Genomic DNA, 21,826 nt, shown 5'->3' with positions numbered 1-21,826 from the left:
GTTGAAAATGCTTACTGTTTGATAATAGTTTCCGTTAAAAAGTTTATTCTTGGTAACTTTACCCTATTATCAGCATAATTACAACACAAACTGGAATTGAACTTTATATATACACGGCTTTATTGTAAGTTTGCAACCTCTGTTCAGATTACAGATTTACAGGTGCTTTAGTTTCCATTCTTCAAAAAGTTATTCGGTATCCTAAATCTTTACTTTTTCTAAGCGTTTTTTACGTGGTTATTACTTGTAAACAACTAGAAACCATTTTTCTTTCCCATTTTTTTCTGAGTTGTATGGGACGAAAAGTGTATTTGCTGAAAAACATTACCCTATTTTATGGTGTGTGAACGAAAAGGCTGTATGGTTGGAACACGTTGAAGAACATACAAAAACTTGTAAAAAGTTANCTCTTAACAGGTTGATGGCTACAGAAATAGTTGATCTTCTTCCCTGGGATAATTTGGCAATTACACGGAAGAACAAAAAATCAATTGAGTCACAGAATCAAAAAGTTGTAATTGATTTTGACTGTTTCTACATGGCATTGATAGCCCATCTTGCTCTTGGATTCTCAAGCAAACAAATGGAATGGGTAATTCTTGTATGCAGATTTGCTACTAGGATGTACTGCTCTGTGTTTGTGTGCATGCGATTGTGTCGTGAGTAAGTTTTTTGATGATTGTTTTATGTTATTTATTTCTGATACTATTTTGTTACCTAATTTTTTCTGCAGATTAACAAGGCAAAAACTATATGCGAGTGTTTGATTGCATCAGAAGGTATTGATCTAAAATTTGAGGGAGCTTTTTGTATGTTTCTTCTTGGACAGGTATACTTTTCATTCTCTTCTTTTTTTTTTTTTTTTTTTTTCATTTTTATATGTATAATCTAAAATTTTTTCAAAAATAGAGTATGGTTGTAATACTTCAATCCATTGTTAAGATATTGTCGATTTATTTTACCTATATCAAATAGTGGAGCTCAAAGTGCATCTCAATTGATACTCTTCATTCGAAGACGCACTCTTAATCTCACTATTTGAGGAGGGTAAGTGATAAATTCACAATATCTTAATAATAGACCAGGATGTTATAATAGTATATTAACTCGAAAATTACGGCAGAGATTCGAATACTTTAATTTTAGGAAGAAAAACTGACCCCCCTGATATAATTACAAATGATGAAATTTGAGGTAGTAGTCTCAATCACAAGGTTATACATTAACTGTAATCCACACAAATGGAGGGCAAAGATTGAGGGATGGGTCCATAATTGTGCAACTTTTTTTAAGGTTTTTGCATGCATGGAATGAAATGAAAGAAAAAAAATTAAGTGCAATACAGAAGTCTCCATTCTTTGAGTAAATGTCAAGAAAAGGAAGACATAATGCAACAAAATGGATGCTTTTTGGTTATGTGTTTGGAGTTGTATATGATTATCTTCTCAGCATGCGTAATCTTTTACCTTTATCTTTTGCTCTATAAGTCTTAAATGGAAACCCTTTTAGGTTTTTGTAGCCTTCTGAAAATCTTCAAGCTTTTGGAATATATCAAGTTTCAATTTCAAGATTTTTATTAATAAATTAGATGAGATGTTGTTAGATTGTTGTTTGATTTTGTTCCTTGAACATACAACAAAGTATGCTCAACACATCCTGATTATTTTTGACTTGTTTGATGATGTTTTGTTTGTGCTTACACTGATTCGGTTTTCTCGACTTCACTTGTTTTCTATTAATATAAACAAGGGTCGGGATACTTTGTCTTATCTTTTGACTTAAAATTTAATAACTCTCCTCGACCAAAGGTGGAAAAATGAAAGTTAAAATGTATTTATTTCAAATCCAATTCAGCAATTCTTTACACCATCAGATTGCATTAAATAAAAAAATTATTAAATTGTATCAAAAATTTAAGTGAAAATTTTAAACAATTTTAAAATTTATATGTATAGACCACTACATTTCAGTCAAAATTTCATCCATATTCTATATTACTTTTTAATTGATTAATTATTAAATTAAATGGGAATTAGCCAAAGTTTTAAATTAAAAAGAACCCTAAACCCTTAAATTTTGCTCATAAAACTATTAAATAGCCTTGAATGCTTAAATTGCCCTTTTATTTCTTGTAGGCACTCCATGATGCATAGATGGAGTAGGGGAAACATGATAAGGCAAAGACAATTATTATGTATGCATTTTAATTAGAAATATGCATGTGAGGTTGAGGCACAAAATAATTTGAGAGATTGGCAATAATGGCTTCAAAATGTTAGTGATATTCTTCTATACTCCCATTATCCTTCAATTTGGGGGTAAAGATTTCCATATGCTTTTTTAAAGTAGCTTATTCATAAATAAAGAGAAGGAAAAAAAAAAACATAATCATCTATCATTTAGAATTCGAGAATCACTATAATACCGTTCTAAATTAAGTTGAGTTGTTCATAATGTTTGCGTAGATCATATTATAAGATATAAAAGCAATAAATCATCATAAGTGATAAATTCTCTCGTACTTAATTTTCATATGTTAAAAGTAGTAGTAAAAGGTCAATCACTTTTATTTCTCAATAATTAAGTTTAAAATGAANAGACAATTATTATGTATGCATTTTAATTAGAAATATGCATGTGAGGTTGAGGCACAAAATAATTTGAGAGATTGGCAATAATGGCTTCAAAATGTTAGTGATATTCTTCTATACTCCCATTATCCTTCAATTTGGGGGTAAAGATTTCCATATGCTTTTTTAAAGTAGCTTATTCATAAATAAAGAGAAGGAAAAAAAAAACATAATCATCTATCATTTAGAATTCGAGAATCACTATAACACCGTTCCAAATTAAGTTTAGTTGTTCATAATGTTTGCGTAGATCATATTATAAGATATAAAAGCAATAAATCATCATAAGTGATAAATTCTCTCGTACTTAATTTTCATATGTTAAAAGTAGTAGTAAAAGGTCAATCACTTTTATTTCTCAATAATTAAGTTTAAAATGAAAGGGGAAAAATTTAAAAAAAAAAAAAGAAAAAAAGAACCCTTATAAATTACAAGGATTTTTTGTATCATTCTTGGAAGTATTAGACTTTTTTTGTTTTTTTTGAAAAATTCAGAGATGTCTTTATAATTATTTATTATCAATTTGTCTATGATTCTACTGGTGGCTAGTTATGAAAACTGGATTTTTCTGTCAAATTGAATTAAATTAGACTATTAAAATTAACTTAAATCCCATTATTATGCTTATTTTATCCCGTATTAAGAAATGTTTAAGTCTTAAATTGCCCCATAACTTTCAAAAACTATTAAAATTTTCCTAAAATTACTAAAAACCTTTTAAAATATGAAAAAACTTATCTTTTTGTCTATCTTCTATTTAATTACCAGATTTTATATCATATTTGATGATCTTCACATGAACGTTCAGCATTTAAATTAATTGGTACATGAAGTAAACCCAAATGTATCCTTGAATATCTGATCTTTTTGAAATAAATTTGATGTGTTTTTCTTGGAAAGGATGGATGATCTCATCCTCTAAGTTGGGAAATAAACAAAGTTAAATATGTGAACAAAATGCAAAGTGTTTGTTAAAAATCAGAATTGATGAAAGCATTGGATGACAAAGGAGTATGAATTGCAAGGTCATTCGCTAACACTTTGCTACCACTCAAGGGCACCAATTGATCCTTGTCTAAAGCCCTAGTTTGCGCAAAGTCAGTCATCCCACAAGACCCCCTAAGAGACACTATGATGTGTTATTTGGGGTGTAAAAAGAGTTAAAAAAGAGCAAATATTATATGAAGTAAAAAGTTTTTTACCTCACGTTCATTCACTCTGACATGCATCATTAATTTTAAGATGGAACAATCACCATTCGACATAAAAACAAACACCAAAAAATTACAATATGTGTTGGGACAGACTTTTCTTGATGTGAAATTTGGAGTCAGTGATTCAATGGACTATCATTGTTAGGAACAAGATGCCATAACTCCAATATCAATTTGATAATATTATTGGATTGTTACAATCTTTAAACATCGAATAATGTTATCGTCTAATATTCTGAAAGGGTAAATAAACCTTTCGGGAGTGGACAAGTTGAAGTGGTAGTTACAAATTGCAGAAGCAAAGTAGAGTAAGAAGCCATGTGAGAAAGGGAGTGAAAGATGAAACGAAGAAGACAAATAAGTTAAAAGTTGATGTCAACATCTATTTTTGTAACTTAGTTTTGTCTGGTGCAGAACATCAATGGAATAAGTGGTCAAATATAGCAGCTACAACCCTACAACAATCCCCAAGAAAGAGAGAGAGCAAATGGCATGGCATGGCATGGGCTTGAAAATTACATCAATCATGTAGTATTTCTTGTCTTCACTTCACATTGTGTCATATGGGTAGGTTTCCTATGTATGGTAAATGTGATGTGAGCCACGTACCCACGTACCCATGTCCACTAACTAGTACTACAACAAAATTAAATCACACCCCAATTCAATTTTACAAAATATATATATCATTTTCAATCTGGGTTCTATCTGGGTTTCTGAGGCAAGACTTTATTATGAAGAAAGGTATATTTACTTCTTGTAGACCGTAGAGTCATCTGAATTTGGACAAGATTTTATATGTATGAGTCTGAAATGGATAAACTCTATCTGACTAATATGCTTGCAAACAAAGAAAATATGGGTATGTATCGTAATTTTTTCTAACTTTTCAATGAAATTGATATTACCCATGTGAAAAGGAAGGCCAAAAATTTACTATTTAACCCATAAGTAAAGAGATTAAAGAAAGCAAAGACCAAAGACTAAAATCCCCTTGTGGGCTCCAATCATATACAGATTTTTATTGATTGAAACAAAAAACAAGAAGGCCGCAAAATAATGCCTATATAAATCCCTTCAACTCATTCACTCAAATCCCCCTTATCTCATTCTCCTTTAACCTCATTCATTCCTTCAAGCATTTCTGCAAACACATTTCGACATTTAAACAGCCGTTTGAAACTTTTCGTTTTGCTCCACCATGGCTCGACCACAACAACGATTCCGCGGCGTCCGCCAAAGGCATTGGGGCTCCTGGGTCTCCGAAATCCGCCACCCTCTACTGTAATTCTCTCTCTTTTTCCAAACTTGTTTCGAAACGTTTCGTTACATTACAATTTGCTATAAAGGAAGCAAAAGAACGTGACATTTTTATCCAAAGAAAACGTTTTTTTTTTCTTTGCACAATTTAATGCTGTTCATGTTGCTAGATAGACTCTGTAATAAGAGAAACGTTTCGTGTTTTTTTGTTTTTAACTACAGGAAGACTAGAATATGGCTAGGCACATTCGAAACGGCGGAAGATGCGGCAAAAGCATATGATGAAGCGGCAAGACTGATGTGTGGGCCAAAAGCACGAACAAATTTTCCATACAATCCAAACGAGTCACAATCTTCATCATCAAAACTTCTTTCAGCAACTTTGGCTGCTAAATTACATAAATGTCATATGGCATCTCTCCAAGTTAACAAAAAAAATATGAAAAAAGAGCCACAAGATCAGCCACAATGTGCACCATTCGCCGGGAAAACCATCGAAACAAGCCCCGAATGGCCGGAGACCAAATGGGTTGGCGCCGGAGAATCCCACATGGATCAAAGTGGTCAACAACAGTTTAAGTCACTTGAAGATGATCACATAGAACAAATGATACAAGAATTGCTTGACTATGGATCAATTGAGCTGTGCGGCAATGAAAATTCAACATAAAAATAAAAAAGCTGTACCAGTATTAAATAGCTAATGCAAGTTTTTCATGTTTTAGTTTGAAGTGGGGAAGAAAAGTAGCCATGGATAGAAAGTGATAAAGGTTAATGTAAATGAGGTAATTTAGCTTTTGCATAAAGTTTGAGTTCGATAGTATGAATGCATTAATGTGAATGACTCAAAAGCAAATTAATCTGATGCGTATGCTGACATTGAAGATCAAAACTTTATGCTGAGAGAGATCGTTTCTGGCTTTGATGTGAACAAGTTTTGCTTCAATTCCCTTCTTCTTCTTTTTGTCTGTCATGTACATGAATTTAAAGGGGGGAAAGGAATCCAAATCTTGGAGTTGTGCAGAAAAGTGAAGAATCAGAGGTTTGAAGACCCTTTTTAGGCGTCCATTACTTATAAATAAATAATATTAAAGAAGTTTTTTATTCTAAATTTTCTTCGACTTTTAAAAGTCTTATAACATCTTTGAGGAATAATAATGTATAATTACAATTTATTTCTTTTAATATTTTCTTTTAGGATAATATTACATTTACAATTCAATTTCACAAACTTTCTCTCATCATTCTAACGTGACAATTCGTAATTTTTCATTTCGTAAATGAGTCTTTTCTTTTCGCTATGGATCTCGCCTATTAATTTACGAACTGTTATATCTTGATTGTGAGATAAATTTTATAAGATTGGGTTCTAAACCCATCTTTATCCTTTCTTTTATCAATCATCAATCGTATTCAAGTAATTTGTTTAGGTGAAAATCTGATCAGGAGAGGGTTTTGATCTGTTTTACGGATTCTTTATAAAAACTTAGTATCATAACTAGTTTTTTAAAAAATATGTTTATTTTTTTAATTAAAAGTTAATCACAGTCAATTCATTGTAATGTCAAATAAATATAAGTTTAATTTTGGGTGCATTTGGCTTGTTTTTTAGACCAATATTTATATAAGGCTAGATTGATTAAAATATAAGCTATAGAGAATCAATCATTTTGTAGGGTCCAAAGCTGGGGAAGGAAGACAAAAAATTGAATTTCCTTACATATAGTGAAAAATTAATTAATTATTATGATATATGAAAAATGAAAGAAAAATAATTTCAGTTTCCATATAGTATAGAATGGGTGACAACTGTTAAATTGACTTAAAATACAATAATGATAAGGTACCAAATTTCTAAATGAGTCCAACTAGTGTTATGTGAAAAACCTTTTGATTTATAAGAAGAAAACAATTATAGGGTTATTTTCATGAGCAGGCAAGAAAACATGGTATATTAAAAGAAATATTTGTTTATCATGAGGCTGCTGTCTGTGTTTCTATTAATTGATTGTAAGAAGATTTTACAAGTAATGTGAACAAGAATTTGAAGGAGGATTGGATTTCCATTTCGTATTAAAATAAAAACATTCTCATTCGCTTTATAAAGTTGAATGAGAAGTGAAAAAGCTTCAGGATTGGGATCCGATCCATACATAGGTTCATTTGATTTCTTTGGAGTTTGGAAACATCACTTTTAAACCCCCACTTTTTGACCCACCTAAAATTCCTATTTATTGCTTATTTAGTCAATTAACTCATTTGAAAATTGAAATTCTACTAAAGTTTTTGTAAGAATTTGTTTTTTTTTTAAATTTCTTATAACATCTTTTGCAAATAATTTTTATATTTCTCTTATTATAGTTTTTACGATTAATTATGCAATAGTTTTTACGATTATTACAAATCGTCACAGAAAGTAAGTTTTTATGGCAAAAATATATCTTTATTTTGTTAAAGATAATTGTGGTATAAATATTTATAAGATTAATTATGTGATATTAAATGGTTTTATATGTGTAAAAGAGAAGTATAATTGATGAAGAAGCAAAGCAGGATCCTTTGAAATAGTGTACTGATCTTGACAATAGGAAAAGTTTTTCCACCTATGAAAGCGATTTTCACTAAACTTTATTAGTTTTGCATGGGAATTGGGTCGGTTATGATAAATTAAATTATATTTTACGCTTACAATTTCCAAGACCGAGAGACCCACATGTGATTTTGGGAGCTTGCCTAAATTTTTTTTAAATGATAGGCAATGTTGGAGTGAATTTATGTATATTTTAATTAATTTTTAATATTCAGAAATTATTAGTCTGGTAAGAGTTGTAGTGGCTACCTTTATTAACAATCGAGGATGAACTCAAATTTAAAATCTCTTAAATAATATATTCAAAAGTATCACTCGATTATCCAAAAATAGTTAAATTACAATTTAATTTGCTTGCATCAGTATGATTTAATTAAATCTTATTAAATGTTTAATGCCCTTAAGTATCAAATCCCGTGACATATATGTTATGACGGTAATTAATACATAATAATTAGCATTTAATTGAATATTAGAGTTTAAAATACAAATTTTAATACATAATTAACTCATGTTCTTTGCTTTCTCTTCCCGTTATAGAAATTAATTTTGTATGAAAAATAAGCATGGGTTAAATGAAATGATACATGTTTGACATGCTATATATGCTAGTTGCTGCCGTTCCTTCAATTCCACCCTCTAAAATTGATTGATTGATTTATGGTTTTGAAAGTATATATTGGTGGACCAACATCTTTAATCTTACAATTATATTCATGCTTCATCATTAAAATTATTTGTACTATAGTTGATTTTGTCCCCCACGATTATTCATATTTAATTATAAGGTAGATCAGTGGTACCACATAATTACTCTCTTACAAGATTATCACAAAAATTGTAAGGGAGAACGACATTTTCCCACCCAAGGTTTGGTGAAACGACACTTTCCCACCCTTCAAGTTTCAAAATGACACTTTCCCACATTTCGCTATATTCTGTTATGTTTTCCATTAATATTTTACTAAAAAGACAAAAATATCCTTAAATATTTGACTTTATAAAAATTTTATTATTTTTAATTAACCAAAAAGTCAACTATTAAAAAGTGAAAAAAAAAAAAAAAGTTAACCCCACTTAAAAAGTTACAAGTAATGCTATAAAATTGTTTAAAATTAAATGACCTTAATATTTATTTATTTATAATGTCATCAGTACTATTATTCAATAATCTACTAAATTTATAATGTTTTTCATAATATAATGATTTTCATTTTTACTAATTAATATAGAAAATCAATATTCCTAATTAATTAAATAAACAAAAGAAAAAATATATCTTTATACTTGAACTAATAAATAATCGAGTAAAGATTTTAACTTAACTAAATTTTAATTTATAATAAACTAATTAAGAAATAAACTGTTTAAGGGTATTCTCATCATTTCAGTCAAATATTAACATAAAACACTAACAGAACCTAATGAAATATGGAAAAGTGTCATTTTGAAACTTGACGGGTGGGAAAGTGTCATTTCGCCAAATCTTGGGTGGGAAAATGTCGTTCTCCCAATTGTAAATCCTTGAATAAAATTATATTCAAATTTGCGGTCACATCTAGAATAATGTATCATTCCTAAAATATATTAATTAATCATATGTGGTAGATCTAATTTTATGTAATCATAAATTATAATTTGATTTATGAATTATCTTATGGAGTAAACGACTTTTTCCCACCCAAGCTTTGTCTTAATGACACTTTCCCATCCAAAAAGTTTCAAAATACCACTTTCCTATCCAACGTTTTATATTTTAGTAATATTCAAAATATACTTCAATTTCTCAGTCAGCTTTCGACAAGTTACCAAGAGCCAGGATAAGAGCGTTTTTGTAGAGTGAAGGTCGGGGGATCAAATGGTAGTGAACGATTGACTATTCACCGTCGAAAATCAGTTAAGAATGGGAAACTCTAACTTTGCGATGACCAGCGATCGATAAGAAATCAGGTGTTAGAGTGAAATGAGTCTTATAGAGAAAAGACCAGAGGTTTAAACGGTGGTAATGGAGAGAATTTTCGTCACTGTAATCAACTTAAGGTAGTAACTAAATATTAATTTTGGGTGAAAAAATGGTATTTTAAAACTTTTTAGGTGGAAAAGTGTCATTAAGGCAAACCTTGGGTAGAAATATGGTCCCTACTAACTTTACATACGCAATATAATAATAATCGTATATGTATTGTTTTTATATGTTGATTATGATAGGAATATGATGATCAAATTGATCCTCAAATAAAACCAAATGATGAAGTTACTCTCCATAATACAAAATCACATTTCTAATCATTATTTTTTTATATAATTTTATGGTTAAAAGGCAAGAAAGCAGTCAAAATTAATGATAGTACTTGGAATGTGATATGTCTAAATTCTAAAAAATATCTTATTGAAGAAGACAATCATCATGAAGCATTCAGCAATCAGCTGATAAACTCTTCATCATATTTATCTATTTTCTTCCCTTATTCAACTTTGGATCTCTTTATCATCATTGTTTTAGATCCTTGGAATAACATCTAATTAATTAGACCTAATATAATTTATTATTTTAAATATAATTAAATACAAAATTTCTATTTAAAAAGTTTATTTCAACGAAGAGAGAGTGTTACATTAAGACTTAAACTACTATGGGTGGTCTATGATAAAAAAAAAGAGTTTATGAGCTTCTGATTTTAATTCCTGACTACGTTAATAGGGATGACCACTGAGAGTTAATTAGTCGTCAATTTTATGAGTCGAAAGATTATTGAAGTACGCGTAAGCTAGTCTAAACACCTCTGATCACAAAAAAAAAAAAAAAAAAAAAAAAAAAAAAAAAAAAACTAAGACTCATCACTGAACAATTTTCCAACGCAAACTTGGCGTTCAGATAGGTTCATAATCCAAACTTAGATTCTTGTTTATATATTATAATTTTGTGTTTTCATGATGAACTCATTTATAAACCCACCAAGAATGGCTTAATTTCAGGGTGCATGCAGATGCAGGATGTTGGGCAGCCACCAAAAACGCCAAAACAATCTCTATCTCAAAATCTACTGAAATTTTTTTGAATATAAACGATAGCAAAAGTGACATAGATGTAGCATTTATGTCCTGACATTAGGGTTTCAAGACGACTCTCCCTTCTCTTTGTTATTTCTTTCCTCCTCCCCATCCCTTCACATGCAAAGCCACATGTTATTCAAATATTTTGCCCCCATTGACATGTAAGCATGCACATGGACATGGTTTTAGAATTTAGCTGCTGTAGCTACGTCTTTCTTTATGATGTAGGTTAAAGAGACAAGCTAATCTTTTGCTTCAATCTCTACCTTCATTAACTCATTTTTGCAAGTAGAATTTTGTTTTTTTTTTTTTTTTCTCGTCTTCTTTCGCTTTCTTTCCATCCTTATAGTTTTCTCTATCTGACTAATAATTCTTATGCCATATGTGTACCATTTCTATTTTCATTGTCTTTCCTAAATTCTCACATGGGCAGCCATGTTATTTTCAGTAGTATTCCTTTCATATACATGAAAATATTTGCATTTGCACATGGTCTTGGCTAACAGGTGGTACCATGTGTTGCTTTCTTTATCATCATTTCAGTCTTAGATTGAAAATAGGTCTTACGATTATCACTACGTAAAAATCTTTTGATTCAATGGATTCAGTTTTCGTTGGCCTAATAATAGTGTTGTTGGAACAATAATTTGATATTATAAATCTTCAAACTGAAAGTATTATTATATAAGTTACCTTCAATAATCATTAGATTAATGCTATTTGTCACAACCCACGTTGCTAACAAATGAGTCTGAGATTTAATTTGCAAGGTATGGGTCCTCTTAAATTAAAACGTCGGAAGTTTAAAAAGACACATTTCTGTTGGGCATGAATGATGAACCTAAAGCCAATAATATCTATTTCGTTGGACTCAAAATTCACCACATGATTCTATTATTAATCAAATTATTATAAGAGTTAGAAAATTAATAGCACCATTATATTTTGTCAAATTTGATATTGGGAAGCATATGCATGAGAGGCATTTTAAAGTTAGGGACAATACTACACTTATAATCTCATCTTACAAACTCTCTCTCACAATGTCTAGGTTGCAGCTCCCAGTTTTTTACTGATGAATTTTCGAAAGTTTAAAATTTATCAGTAAAAAACTGAGAGTTGCCAAGTAGAGATTATGAGAGAGTTTAATTCTAAAGGTATATACATAAATTTGATTGATTTTTACGATGACTTATGTGGCATTAATTATTGAATGATGAAATCAAAATAATTGAGCTAAATATACAAAAATATATAGGTGGTTCTTGAATCTCCACATGTTAATTAGGCAAATTTTTTTTGACAAAAGTTGTACTTGCTATTGCCAACTTCAGATTTTATAATCTCGATCTTCTCGAATAAAAGTATAATTAATTTCTTAATTCTTGTTCGTCTTACCTCCCATAATGATTTATTGACCAATTTTCATTTTATAAATTTTATCATTAATTATTCTCCTAGTTCCATAACCTTTTCAAAGTATAGATAAATTAAATACAAAAAATAACCAAGAAATTAATTTTAAAAAATATTAAAGTTACATGGGAAAAGCCAGAAGTAGGTCTAGAATTTAATTAATTTCCATGAAAGTTTGAAGTAGTACTTGGAAGGTAATTATCACTAATTAATTAATTTGGGTTTTGATAAGTTGATACTAGAGAATGGTAAGTTATGATTGCAACACCAAGTTGATAATAATTATTCAACTTATCATAATTTAAGCCCTACCCATCATTTTTGACTTCACTACACAAAACCACTCTGCATGTGTCTTTGTCAATACTTATAAAACTTCAAATACCAATTTTCTCCTTCAATTTTGCTCCAACTTAATCATTTTTACTGCAAGCAGGGGGGTAATCATTTAAACTAAAGTGTACAAATTTACTGCAAGCAGGAAAATTTAGGTAACAAATATGTGTACAAATTGTAGAATTTTTTTTTTTTTTTCATTGACGGGAGTGTTCAAGTCAATTTGCATGCTCTCAACTAATCTTCTGATACTCTAGAATTAGGAGTTGGATAAGAGTTTTAGTGATAATTTCTATTAGTGTCTAGAGAGACTCAAACTCAAGAGTTTATAAAATATCATTTTGCTCTTTTATTATCATGTCACCCAGTGATGATTAGGTAAAACATATGCTAACTATATGTGATGGTATATCACAGTTTTGTCATTTTACTGAAAATTAAAAATCAGATTTTGTTTAATATTTCAAATTTTAAAAACACACTTTATTTTAAAGTTAAAAAAAAAAAAACAAAGGAAAATTGGTTTTAATTTTGATGTCAATGAGCATGCCACACCATGACGTCACATCATAAAGTAACACATGTTATGTTTTCTATAGTAGAATTTTTCCATTACACAAATAAAATTAATAAATAGGAAAATAAAAAATCCTCACAAATCATACTTGAATTAATAAAATTAAAATCGAATCAATTTTTGAGGATTAAATTGGTAATCGATAATTATCATGAATAGTAAAAGCAAAAAATAAAATAAAATAAAGTGAAAAAAAAAAAGGACCAACATTGTAGATTGGGTAAGGGTTACCATACAATCTATATCCGAACTCAACTATACCAATATAAAGTTACAAAGAAAACATTAAATATAAAATAAAATGAAATAAATAAACAAAAATAATTCGAAAGTAGTTCACTAGTTTGGGCTTTTGAGGTTTTGGGATTTGAGCCTTATGTTCTATAGTGCGATCCGGATTCCGGACCCATTGATTATTTTATAAGTTATGTTTTATATCAGTCCTAGGATGTTTTAAATTTGTTTTTAGGTCTTTCATATATCCAATCATATATTAGAGTTTATCTAATTTTCAAGATCATGAAACACCTTACAAGTCTAATGAATTAAAATAATTACACAAATATGGTAAATACTTTTCCTATAACTTGAACTTAAGACCACTCAGATATAGCTAATCTCAGTAATTAAAGGGTTTATCATCCGACCAGAAGAAAAGAGATAGAATTTGCCATAATAGAAGTCACAGTTTGACAATTGGAGTCTAATATATAACCAATAATAGTAATTAAACCAATAAAATTTATATTAAATTGTTTCATATAAGACGTAGGGTGTTTTATTTACGAAATTTGACTTCTACTATTATTGGTTTAATATTTTTTAGAAGAGTGTTACTATTCGGCACAAGTTCGACAATTGTCAATTTTCTTGTATCAAGTGTTTAAATAATTTAATAAATATTTTATTTGATTAAAATATATACATAATATAAGGAGTGACAAAAACTATTGCATTCACAATTGTCGTTAACACTCCTTTTTAATTTAATTATAAATTAAATGAATTAAGAATATTAAAATAACTATTATATTATCCATAAGTTTATCAAATAACACTATTGTTTATATTTATAAAATTAAATTAAAAATTAAGTTGTTTTTAAAATGAATAAATGTATGCTCCGAATATTATTAGATGGGCATACGTGTACTATAAGCTAGCTAACCACTCTAATTGTAATCATAAATAAACAAGTCCAAAATATTGAAATGAGTGGCCCAAAATCTAATCTGCTTTCTGATCCGGTTGTGTAACTGGACTTGTTTGGATTAGTCCAAGACAGAGCCCTAAGTAACACTTTAATTTTGTAAAATATTCCATAACTTGAACAAATAATGAATTTTATCTTAAATTATTTCATGGCTCCATTTGGTTCACATATTGGGAAAACTAGAATAGTTTTCCTGAAAAAGTTAACACAAAATTTGTGTTTGTTTCACCTATTTTCAAAATAGTTTTCTAACTTATTCATTTTCCTTTAATCCCCCTCAATTTGTTAATTTAATTAAACAACCCTCAAATTTTTTTTTAAAAGTTGACAAAAACACCCTAACAACCCAAATTTACTAGATTCTAACCACCACTGCCGGAAGCTAGCTGAAATCTAGTGTAATGGCTCACTACCAGCTAAATCTGGCCGGTAGTACGCCGATCTAGCCTTTTCCGACCATATCCAAGTTGATTTGGCCGTAGACAGTTGTCAACGACAGCCAAGATATGATCATTATTGACCATCAACGACAGCCGTATTTTTGGCCGTCAATGCGGCCAGATCTGGCCATCAATGCGACCAGATCTGGCCGTCAATGGCCAGATCTAGCCACGGATTTGGCCCACGATAGGCAAGATCAAGCCGGTCATACGCCGATACGGCAACTCCGGCCACCTTCCGGCAATGGTGGCCGGCTATCTGTATTTAATGGTGTGTTGAGGGTGTTTTTGTTAACTTTTAATATTTTATTATAGGGGTGTTTAGTAAATAAACAAATATAGGGGGTATTTTTGTTAATTTTCAAATTCTACATCGTAATACCAGCCCAATTTAACTTTTTTCAAAATATTATTCTAAAAACTACCCAATAATGAACCAAACGGAGCCTAATATTTATAAAACCTAATGTTAATATTTTTACTCTAAATACTATTTTACCCTTAATTAAATAGAAAATGAGGGCTAAATATAATTTCCCTGAAAATGTTAATATTGGAAAAAGGGGCCCCAATCTATCTATTTTAACTACATTTTTATGCTTATTTAAATTAAAAAACTAGTGGCTATTTAGATTAAAAAAAAAGTGGGAGATAAACCACCACTAGGTGACCTGATGATTAAAGAGCAAAAGAAGCTTCCATAAGCTCTTGAGTTTGAGTTACCCTAGACACTAATAAGGGTGGTCATTAGAACTCTTACCTGATCGACAGTTTCAAAGTTTCGGGAGATTACTTGAGGTACGTGTAAATTGGTCTGGATACTCCTGATAATTAAAAAAAAAAAGTGTTCAATATAACATCACTTAAAATAACTCTTTTTTTCTTCAAACCAGAATATGATAATTGATAATTTAATTTTGGTATTATATTATCTGATCAATATTTTATTTAAGAAAAACAATATTTGCTTGGTTATTACAAGTAACCAAAATTCATATGAAAAAAAAAAAAAAAAAAAACCTCTTCACTTAACTGTAAAATTTCCTACATATTGACAAAATCAAGATCTCACATCCTCTAACACCGCCACGGTCGAATCCCTTCACTCCCCATGGAAGTGTGTCGATGAGTGATAATCACAGCCCAACACTGCCAAGCAAAGAGGCAAAGACCAAAACGAGAGCGTGTGATTGGTCAGTGACGAGAGGCACAGTGAGAATAGAGAAATAAAGCGCGAAAGCGAATGACCGGGGCTCAGGTCCAAGTCCTTCGCTCTTGTGAGGTTTATAACTAAGCAACCATTTCCATATAAACACCGAAATTATGTCCAAAACACGCTCTACTATTAGATTTTATTATCAGTAAACTAAAAAAAAAAAAAAAAAAAAACAACAGAAAACAGAAAACAAGAAACAAAGAGAAAAAAGAAACAGAAAATATATATTTAAACCTGTAGCTACTTGCAGAGTTTTTGAGCAAAATTTTTATGTTCATTTTTTGTTTGAGGAAAGTGAGTGAGGGAGAAGGTTGAAAGAAACCGACCAATGGCGTCTAAGGCGATTAGCTTGGAGGAAATAAAGAAAGAGAACATCGACCTTGTAAGTTTCCTTTGTTTTTGTAAAATGTTTTCTTCTTTTTGCTTCATGTCTTGCTCGTGATGTACATTGTTCTCTATGTTTGTTTTGGTTATGACACAGACTCAGGAATTAATTTTAAGAGGGCAAAGTTTAAAATATAATGATATATCATTGAATATTGGAATTAAATTTAGAAACACTAGTCAGAACTGTTGAAAACCGAAAGATAAACTACATTCAACATTTAAATAGATAATTTTATTAGGTATAAGAACTTGACGCAGTTATAAAGGCAACTTACTCTTACTCTCTATTCTTTTCACATATTAATTTTTTCACTATTACAGAGAATACATAATAGAATCCTAACCCTATTTGGACTTACTCGAATCTAACCCAACCCATACTCAAATATTAGTAAACTAATTTCAGGGGCGGATCCAGCCCATTTTTGGGTGAGCCCTCAAATTTTTTTCTTTTTAATATTAATATATATAATTTTTAGATTTTGGCCCACCTTAACAAAAATATTAATATGTAATTAGTTTTTATTCTGGTTCACCCTAAAAAAATTTTCTGGATCCGCCACTGACTAACTTTAAACCCACCTGAATGAGTCGTTGTAGGCAAACAATCTGTCAAAGGCTAAGAGAAGTATACACCATATCCAACAAAAACAAAAAACCAAAGCAAACCAATGAAATTTTAGTGGGGACACCAGCCCTCACTCACTACTATGGAGGTCCGCCCTTGCATACATCTATATCATACATAATACATTGTTCTGATTTGTTTTCGCAAAAAGTATCCTGTAAAACTTACGTTATTTTTGGTTGTTTAAATTCTAGTTGATACTTAGATGAAGTTGATGTGCATGCATGGCTTCAAACATTTATGAAACAAATAATTTGGCGTAATGACGTCAAGTAAAATTTTCAGAGTCGAATTTGCAGTACCTCATAGAACTTCATCAATGTGATCATATTAACATTCATATTAACTTATGATTTGTTTTGTATATAAAGGAGCGCATACCAGTTGATGAAGTATTTGAACAACTGAAATGTTCAAGGGAAGGTTTGTCAAGCGAGGAAGGACAAAAGAGGCTCCAAATCTTTGGTCCAAATAAACTAGAAGAGAAAAAGGCATTTCCTCTGCACTTTCTTCTTCTCTTCTTCTTCTTCTTCTTATTTTCTAGAGAGAAACTTTATTGAGTGAGTAATTTAGGATATAACTGATGTGTACACAGGATAACAAGGTTCTGAAATTTCTGGGCTTTATGTGGAATCCTCTCTCATGGGTCATGGAGATTGCTGCTATCATGGCCATTGTACTGGCTAATGGAGGGGTAATATTAACCTCTGTGAATGTGTTTGTCAATATGCCATTTCAAATAAATTAACATTCTCTCAGTTTACGAATTTTGTGAACAAATGCAGGGAAGGCCCCCGGACTGGCAGGATTTCGTTGGTATTGTGGTATTGCTTTTGATCAATTCAACTATAAGCTTCATAGAAGAAAACAGTGCTGGGAATGCTGCAGCTGCACTTATGGCCGGTCTTGCTCCCAAAACCAAGGTACATTTTTCTTTGGATACATGATTATTGGACCAATATAATGTTAAACACTTATTTATTAGCTTAAGCTTTTAGGTGGAATAACAATTTAACATAATATCAAAGTTAAAGGTTTAAAGTTTGAATCCCTACATTTAATTGAATAAAGGAAAATCAAAATTTCATTTGTGGAAGGTTTTCTGAGTTTTTGGTTTCTGCCTGAAACACTAAGGTCTTGAGAGATGGAACATGGTCTGAGCAAGAGGCTTCAATCTTAGTCCCTGGAGATGTGATCAGCATCAAGTTGGGAGATATTGTTCCAGCAGACGCTCGTCTATTGGAGGGCGACCCGCTCAAGATTGATCAGGCTGCACTGACCGGCGAGTCTTTGCCGGTGAGTAAGAGTCCTGGTGATGAAGTCTTCTCCGGGTCTACTTGCAAGCAGGGTGAGATTGAGGCTGTTGTCATCGCCACCGGCGTCCACACTTTCTTTGGTAAAGCTGCTCATCTCGTGAACAGCACCAATCAAGAAGGGCACTTCCAAAAGGTACATAAACCATGAAGATATTATACTTGTTTTATCAACTTCTTTCTGATATGAATCTATCTGATTCAAAAGAGAAGAACTGGCATGACTATCTCAATTGAAAAAACGGGGTCTTGATTTGCATTAAACTGTGATGATGTATCAGGTGTTGACAGCCATTGGAAACTTCTGCATATGCTCCATTGCAATAGGGATGGTTATAGAGATAGTGGTGATATACCCAATTCAGAACCGGCCATACAGGAGTGGAATTGATAATCTTTTGGTGCTTCTCATTGGAGGGATTCCAATTGCCATGCCGACAGTGTTGTCTGTGACAATGGCCATTGGCTCACACCGCCTTTCACAGCAAGGTGCTATCACCAAGAGGATGACAGCCATTGAAGAAATGGCAGGAATGGATGTCCTTTGCAGTGACAAGACTGGAACTCTTACTCTCAACAAGCTTACAGTAGACAAGAGCATGATTGAGGTAATAATAAAAGAAGGAACTAGAGCATAATTTAATTGACTTTGAGGCAATTTCAGTTATGATATTAAGTTATCTATGAATTTCAGGTATTCGTGAAGGACATCGACAAGGACACCATAATTTTGTATGGGGCTAGGGCCTCCAGGTTTGAAAATCAGGATGCCATTGATACTTGTATTGTTGGAATGTTGGGAGACCCCAAAGAGGTGCATTATATTGGAGACATTAACCATTTTGCTATGCAATTGTAGTTCAAATTGTTGAATCTAATTCATCAAACATTTTTTTTTCCTAATATGATTTTTCGTTTTCTTTTTCCTTTTCAAACTCTGCAGGCCAGAGCAGGAATCACAGAGGTGCATTTCTTGCCCTTTAACCCAGTGGAAAAGCGTACAGCCATAACATACATCGACGCGGAGGGAAATTGGCACAGAATCAGCAAAGGTGCACCAGACCAGGTAATATATCAGTTGGCACAAATTACTTGTTCTTTTTGAATCTTCAGTTTGCCTATTTTTTACTGCTAATTAACATGTCAAATATTTTTTAGATCATTGAGCTCTGCAATCTTCGTGAAGATGTAAGTAAGAAAGCTCATGCCATCATTGGTAAGTTTGCCGATCGTGGACTTCGATCGCTTGCTGTTGCTAGACAGGTAAGTTTGTATTCTTTTTGTAACTAAAGAACTGCATCAAAGTAATGAGGCAAATAAAGGGGATAGAACAAAATCTCACCAGGAAAAAATATGCCTTGTTTCAGTCAGTTCCAGAGAGAACCAAGGAGAGCCCGGGAGGACCCTGGCAATTTTTGGGTCTCTTGCCTCTCTTTGATCCTCCAAGGCACGACAGTGCAGAGACCATTCGTCGTGCCCTTGATCTTGGTGTCAATGTCAAGATGATCACTGGTGACCAGCTAGCCATCGGCAAGGAGACTGGTCGCAGGCTTGGTATGGGAACCAACATGTATCCCTCTTCAGCCCTCCTCGGCGAGCACAAGGATGAGTCTATTGCTGGACTCCCTGTTGACGAGCTTATAGAGAAGGCAGATGGCTTTGCCGGAGTGTTCCCAGGTAATTAGGCAAAATAAAATAGCATATGCTAGTTAGGTTAATTTGACAGCTAGTAATGAATTCATAGGTTGAGCAAGTAACTATTAGACTTCGAGTGAACCAAATCTGTGTTATAATTTTGTTTTGCTGCTACTTTAATTAAACTACATTTTGTTATATGAATATTGTTACACTGCTAGTATCTAACGGTGTAAGTATTTAGAGCACAAATATGAGATTGTGAAGAAGCTACAAGAAAGGAAGCATATCTGTGGAATGACTGGAGATGGTGTGAACGATGCTCCGGCCTTAAAAAGAGCAGACATTGGAATAGCAGTTGCTGATGCTACTGATGCTGCACGCAGTGCATCAGATATAGTGCTAACAGAGCCAGGATTGAGCGTAATTGTGCATGCTGTCTTAACAAGCAGAGCCATTTTCCAGAGAATGAAAAATTACACCATATATGCAGTTTCTTTAACCATCCGTATTGTGCTGGGTTTTTTGCTCCTTGCTCTTATCTGGAAGTTCGATTTCTCACCTTTTATGGTTCTGGTCATTGCCATACTCAACGATGGAACGATCATGACCATTTCTAAAGACAGAGTGAAGCCATCTCCTCTCCCAGACTCATGGAAGCTCAAGGAGATCTTTACTACTGGCATATTCCTTGGCAGCTACCTCGCTGTCATGACTGTTATTTTCTTCTGGGCTGCTTACAAATCAACCTTCTTCACAGTAAAAATCCCGGACCTTGCTAAATTAGCACCTTTGACTTCATCTCTGCAAAATTAACTAAACTTTGTTAAACATTTTCAGGATAAGTTTGGTGTAAGACCTATAAATAATAACGAGCATGAGCTCACAGCAGCAGTCTACCTCCAAGTAAGTATTGTAAGTCAGGCACTGATCTTTGTCACTCGCTCCCGGAGCTGGTCTTTCATCGAACGCCCTGGTCTTCTGCTTATCACTGCCTTTTTAATTGCACAACTGGTGAGTTTATGAAATTTCAGGTCAGGTTCCTTCTATCATTCACTTGCATATAATACCAGATTTGACCTGATGATATTTTCTTGTTTGACTGATAGTTGGCAACAATCATAGCTGTGTATGCCAATTTTGGCTATGCAAAAGTTAGTGGAATTGGATGGGGATGGGCTGGAGTTATATGGCTCTACAGCCTTGTCACCTATTTTCCATTGGATGTTATCAAATTCATGGTCCGATTTTTTATGACCGGCAGGCCCTGGGATACCCTTCTCCAGAAGAAGGTATCTATCTATTTTCTTCAAGTCTTTGAAACCTAAGGAATTATGATTCTGGATTTGCCCTCACGATGCACTTCATTATGCAGACTGCTTTCACAACAAAGAAGGATTACGGTAGGGGAGAACGAGAGGCACAATGGGCTCTGGCACAACGAACTCTCCATGGACTGCAGCCTCCAGACAATGAAAGGAACTACAGGGAGTTGTCTGAGATTGCTGAACAGGCGAAGAGGCGTGCTGAAGTTGCAAGGTGATGATCGTTTCAAGCTAATATCATTATTTATATATAGACGTTATGTTAACAACTAGTTTTGTTTCCATTTGTTTAATCTCCAGGCTAAGGGAGCTTCACACACTCAAAGGGCATGTTGAGTCTGTGGTGAAATTGAAAGGACTTGACATTGATACCATTCAACAACACTACACTGTTTAAGTGAAAGGATACAAGAGTTTTAAGAGACAAGACACAAGACAAGATAATTACAAGTCCACCCATGATTTTAAAGGAAGGTAGAAAGTTTTTGGGAATAATCCAACACAAGAGATTGTTTCTCTGACAATCCTAGGTTGAGAAAAATGATTATGAAATTGACAAAATGCTCTACTATTTTAGTATATATGTATTCTT

General features: G+C 32.2%; 2 protein-coding genes across 2 annotated transcripts; both read left to right on the top strand.

The window, feature by feature from the left end:
• Positions 1-4,954: 4,954 nt before the first annotated feature.
• On the top strand, positions 4,955-6,186 carry LOC116124796 (ethylene-responsive transcription factor ERF003-like). Its single transcript, XM_031410538.1, has 2 exons — positions 4,955-5,128; positions 5,327-6,186. The coding sequence occupies exons 1-2, from the start codon at positions 5,046-5,048 to the stop codon at positions 5,772-5,774; spliced, it is 531 nt and encodes a 176-aa protein (XP_031266398.1). The 5' UTR covers positions 4,955-5,045; the 3' UTR covers positions 5,775-6,186.
• A 10,088-nt stretch (positions 6,187-16,274) lies between these two features.
• Positions 16,275-21,794, top strand: LOC116124790 (plasma membrane ATPase-like). Its single transcript, XM_031410533.1, is given in 14 exon segments — positions 16,275-16,328; positions 17,333-17,452; positions 17,557-17,655; positions 17,747-17,884; positions 18,096-18,410; positions 18,556-18,882; positions 18,969-19,088; positions 19,218-19,340; positions 19,433-19,537; positions 19,642-19,951; positions 20,154-20,923; positions 21,019-21,201; positions 21,285-21,448; positions 21,535-21,794. Coding segments are annotated over 14 exon segments (2,925 nt in total). The 3' UTR covers positions 21,632-21,794.
• Positions 21,795-21,826: the final 32 nt, after the last annotated feature.

This window comes from Pistacia vera, unplaced genomic scaffold (genome assembly GCF_008641045.1).
Source record: "Pistacia vera cultivar Batoury unplaced genomic scaffold, PisVer_v2 Contig156, whole genome shotgun sequence".
Lineage (NCBI taxonomy): Eukaryota > Viridiplantae > Streptophyta > Magnoliopsida > Sapindales > Anacardiaceae > Pistacia > Pistacia vera.
Note: the sequence above shows the minus strand (reverse complement) of the source record. Positions and strands in the feature narration are given on the sequence as shown.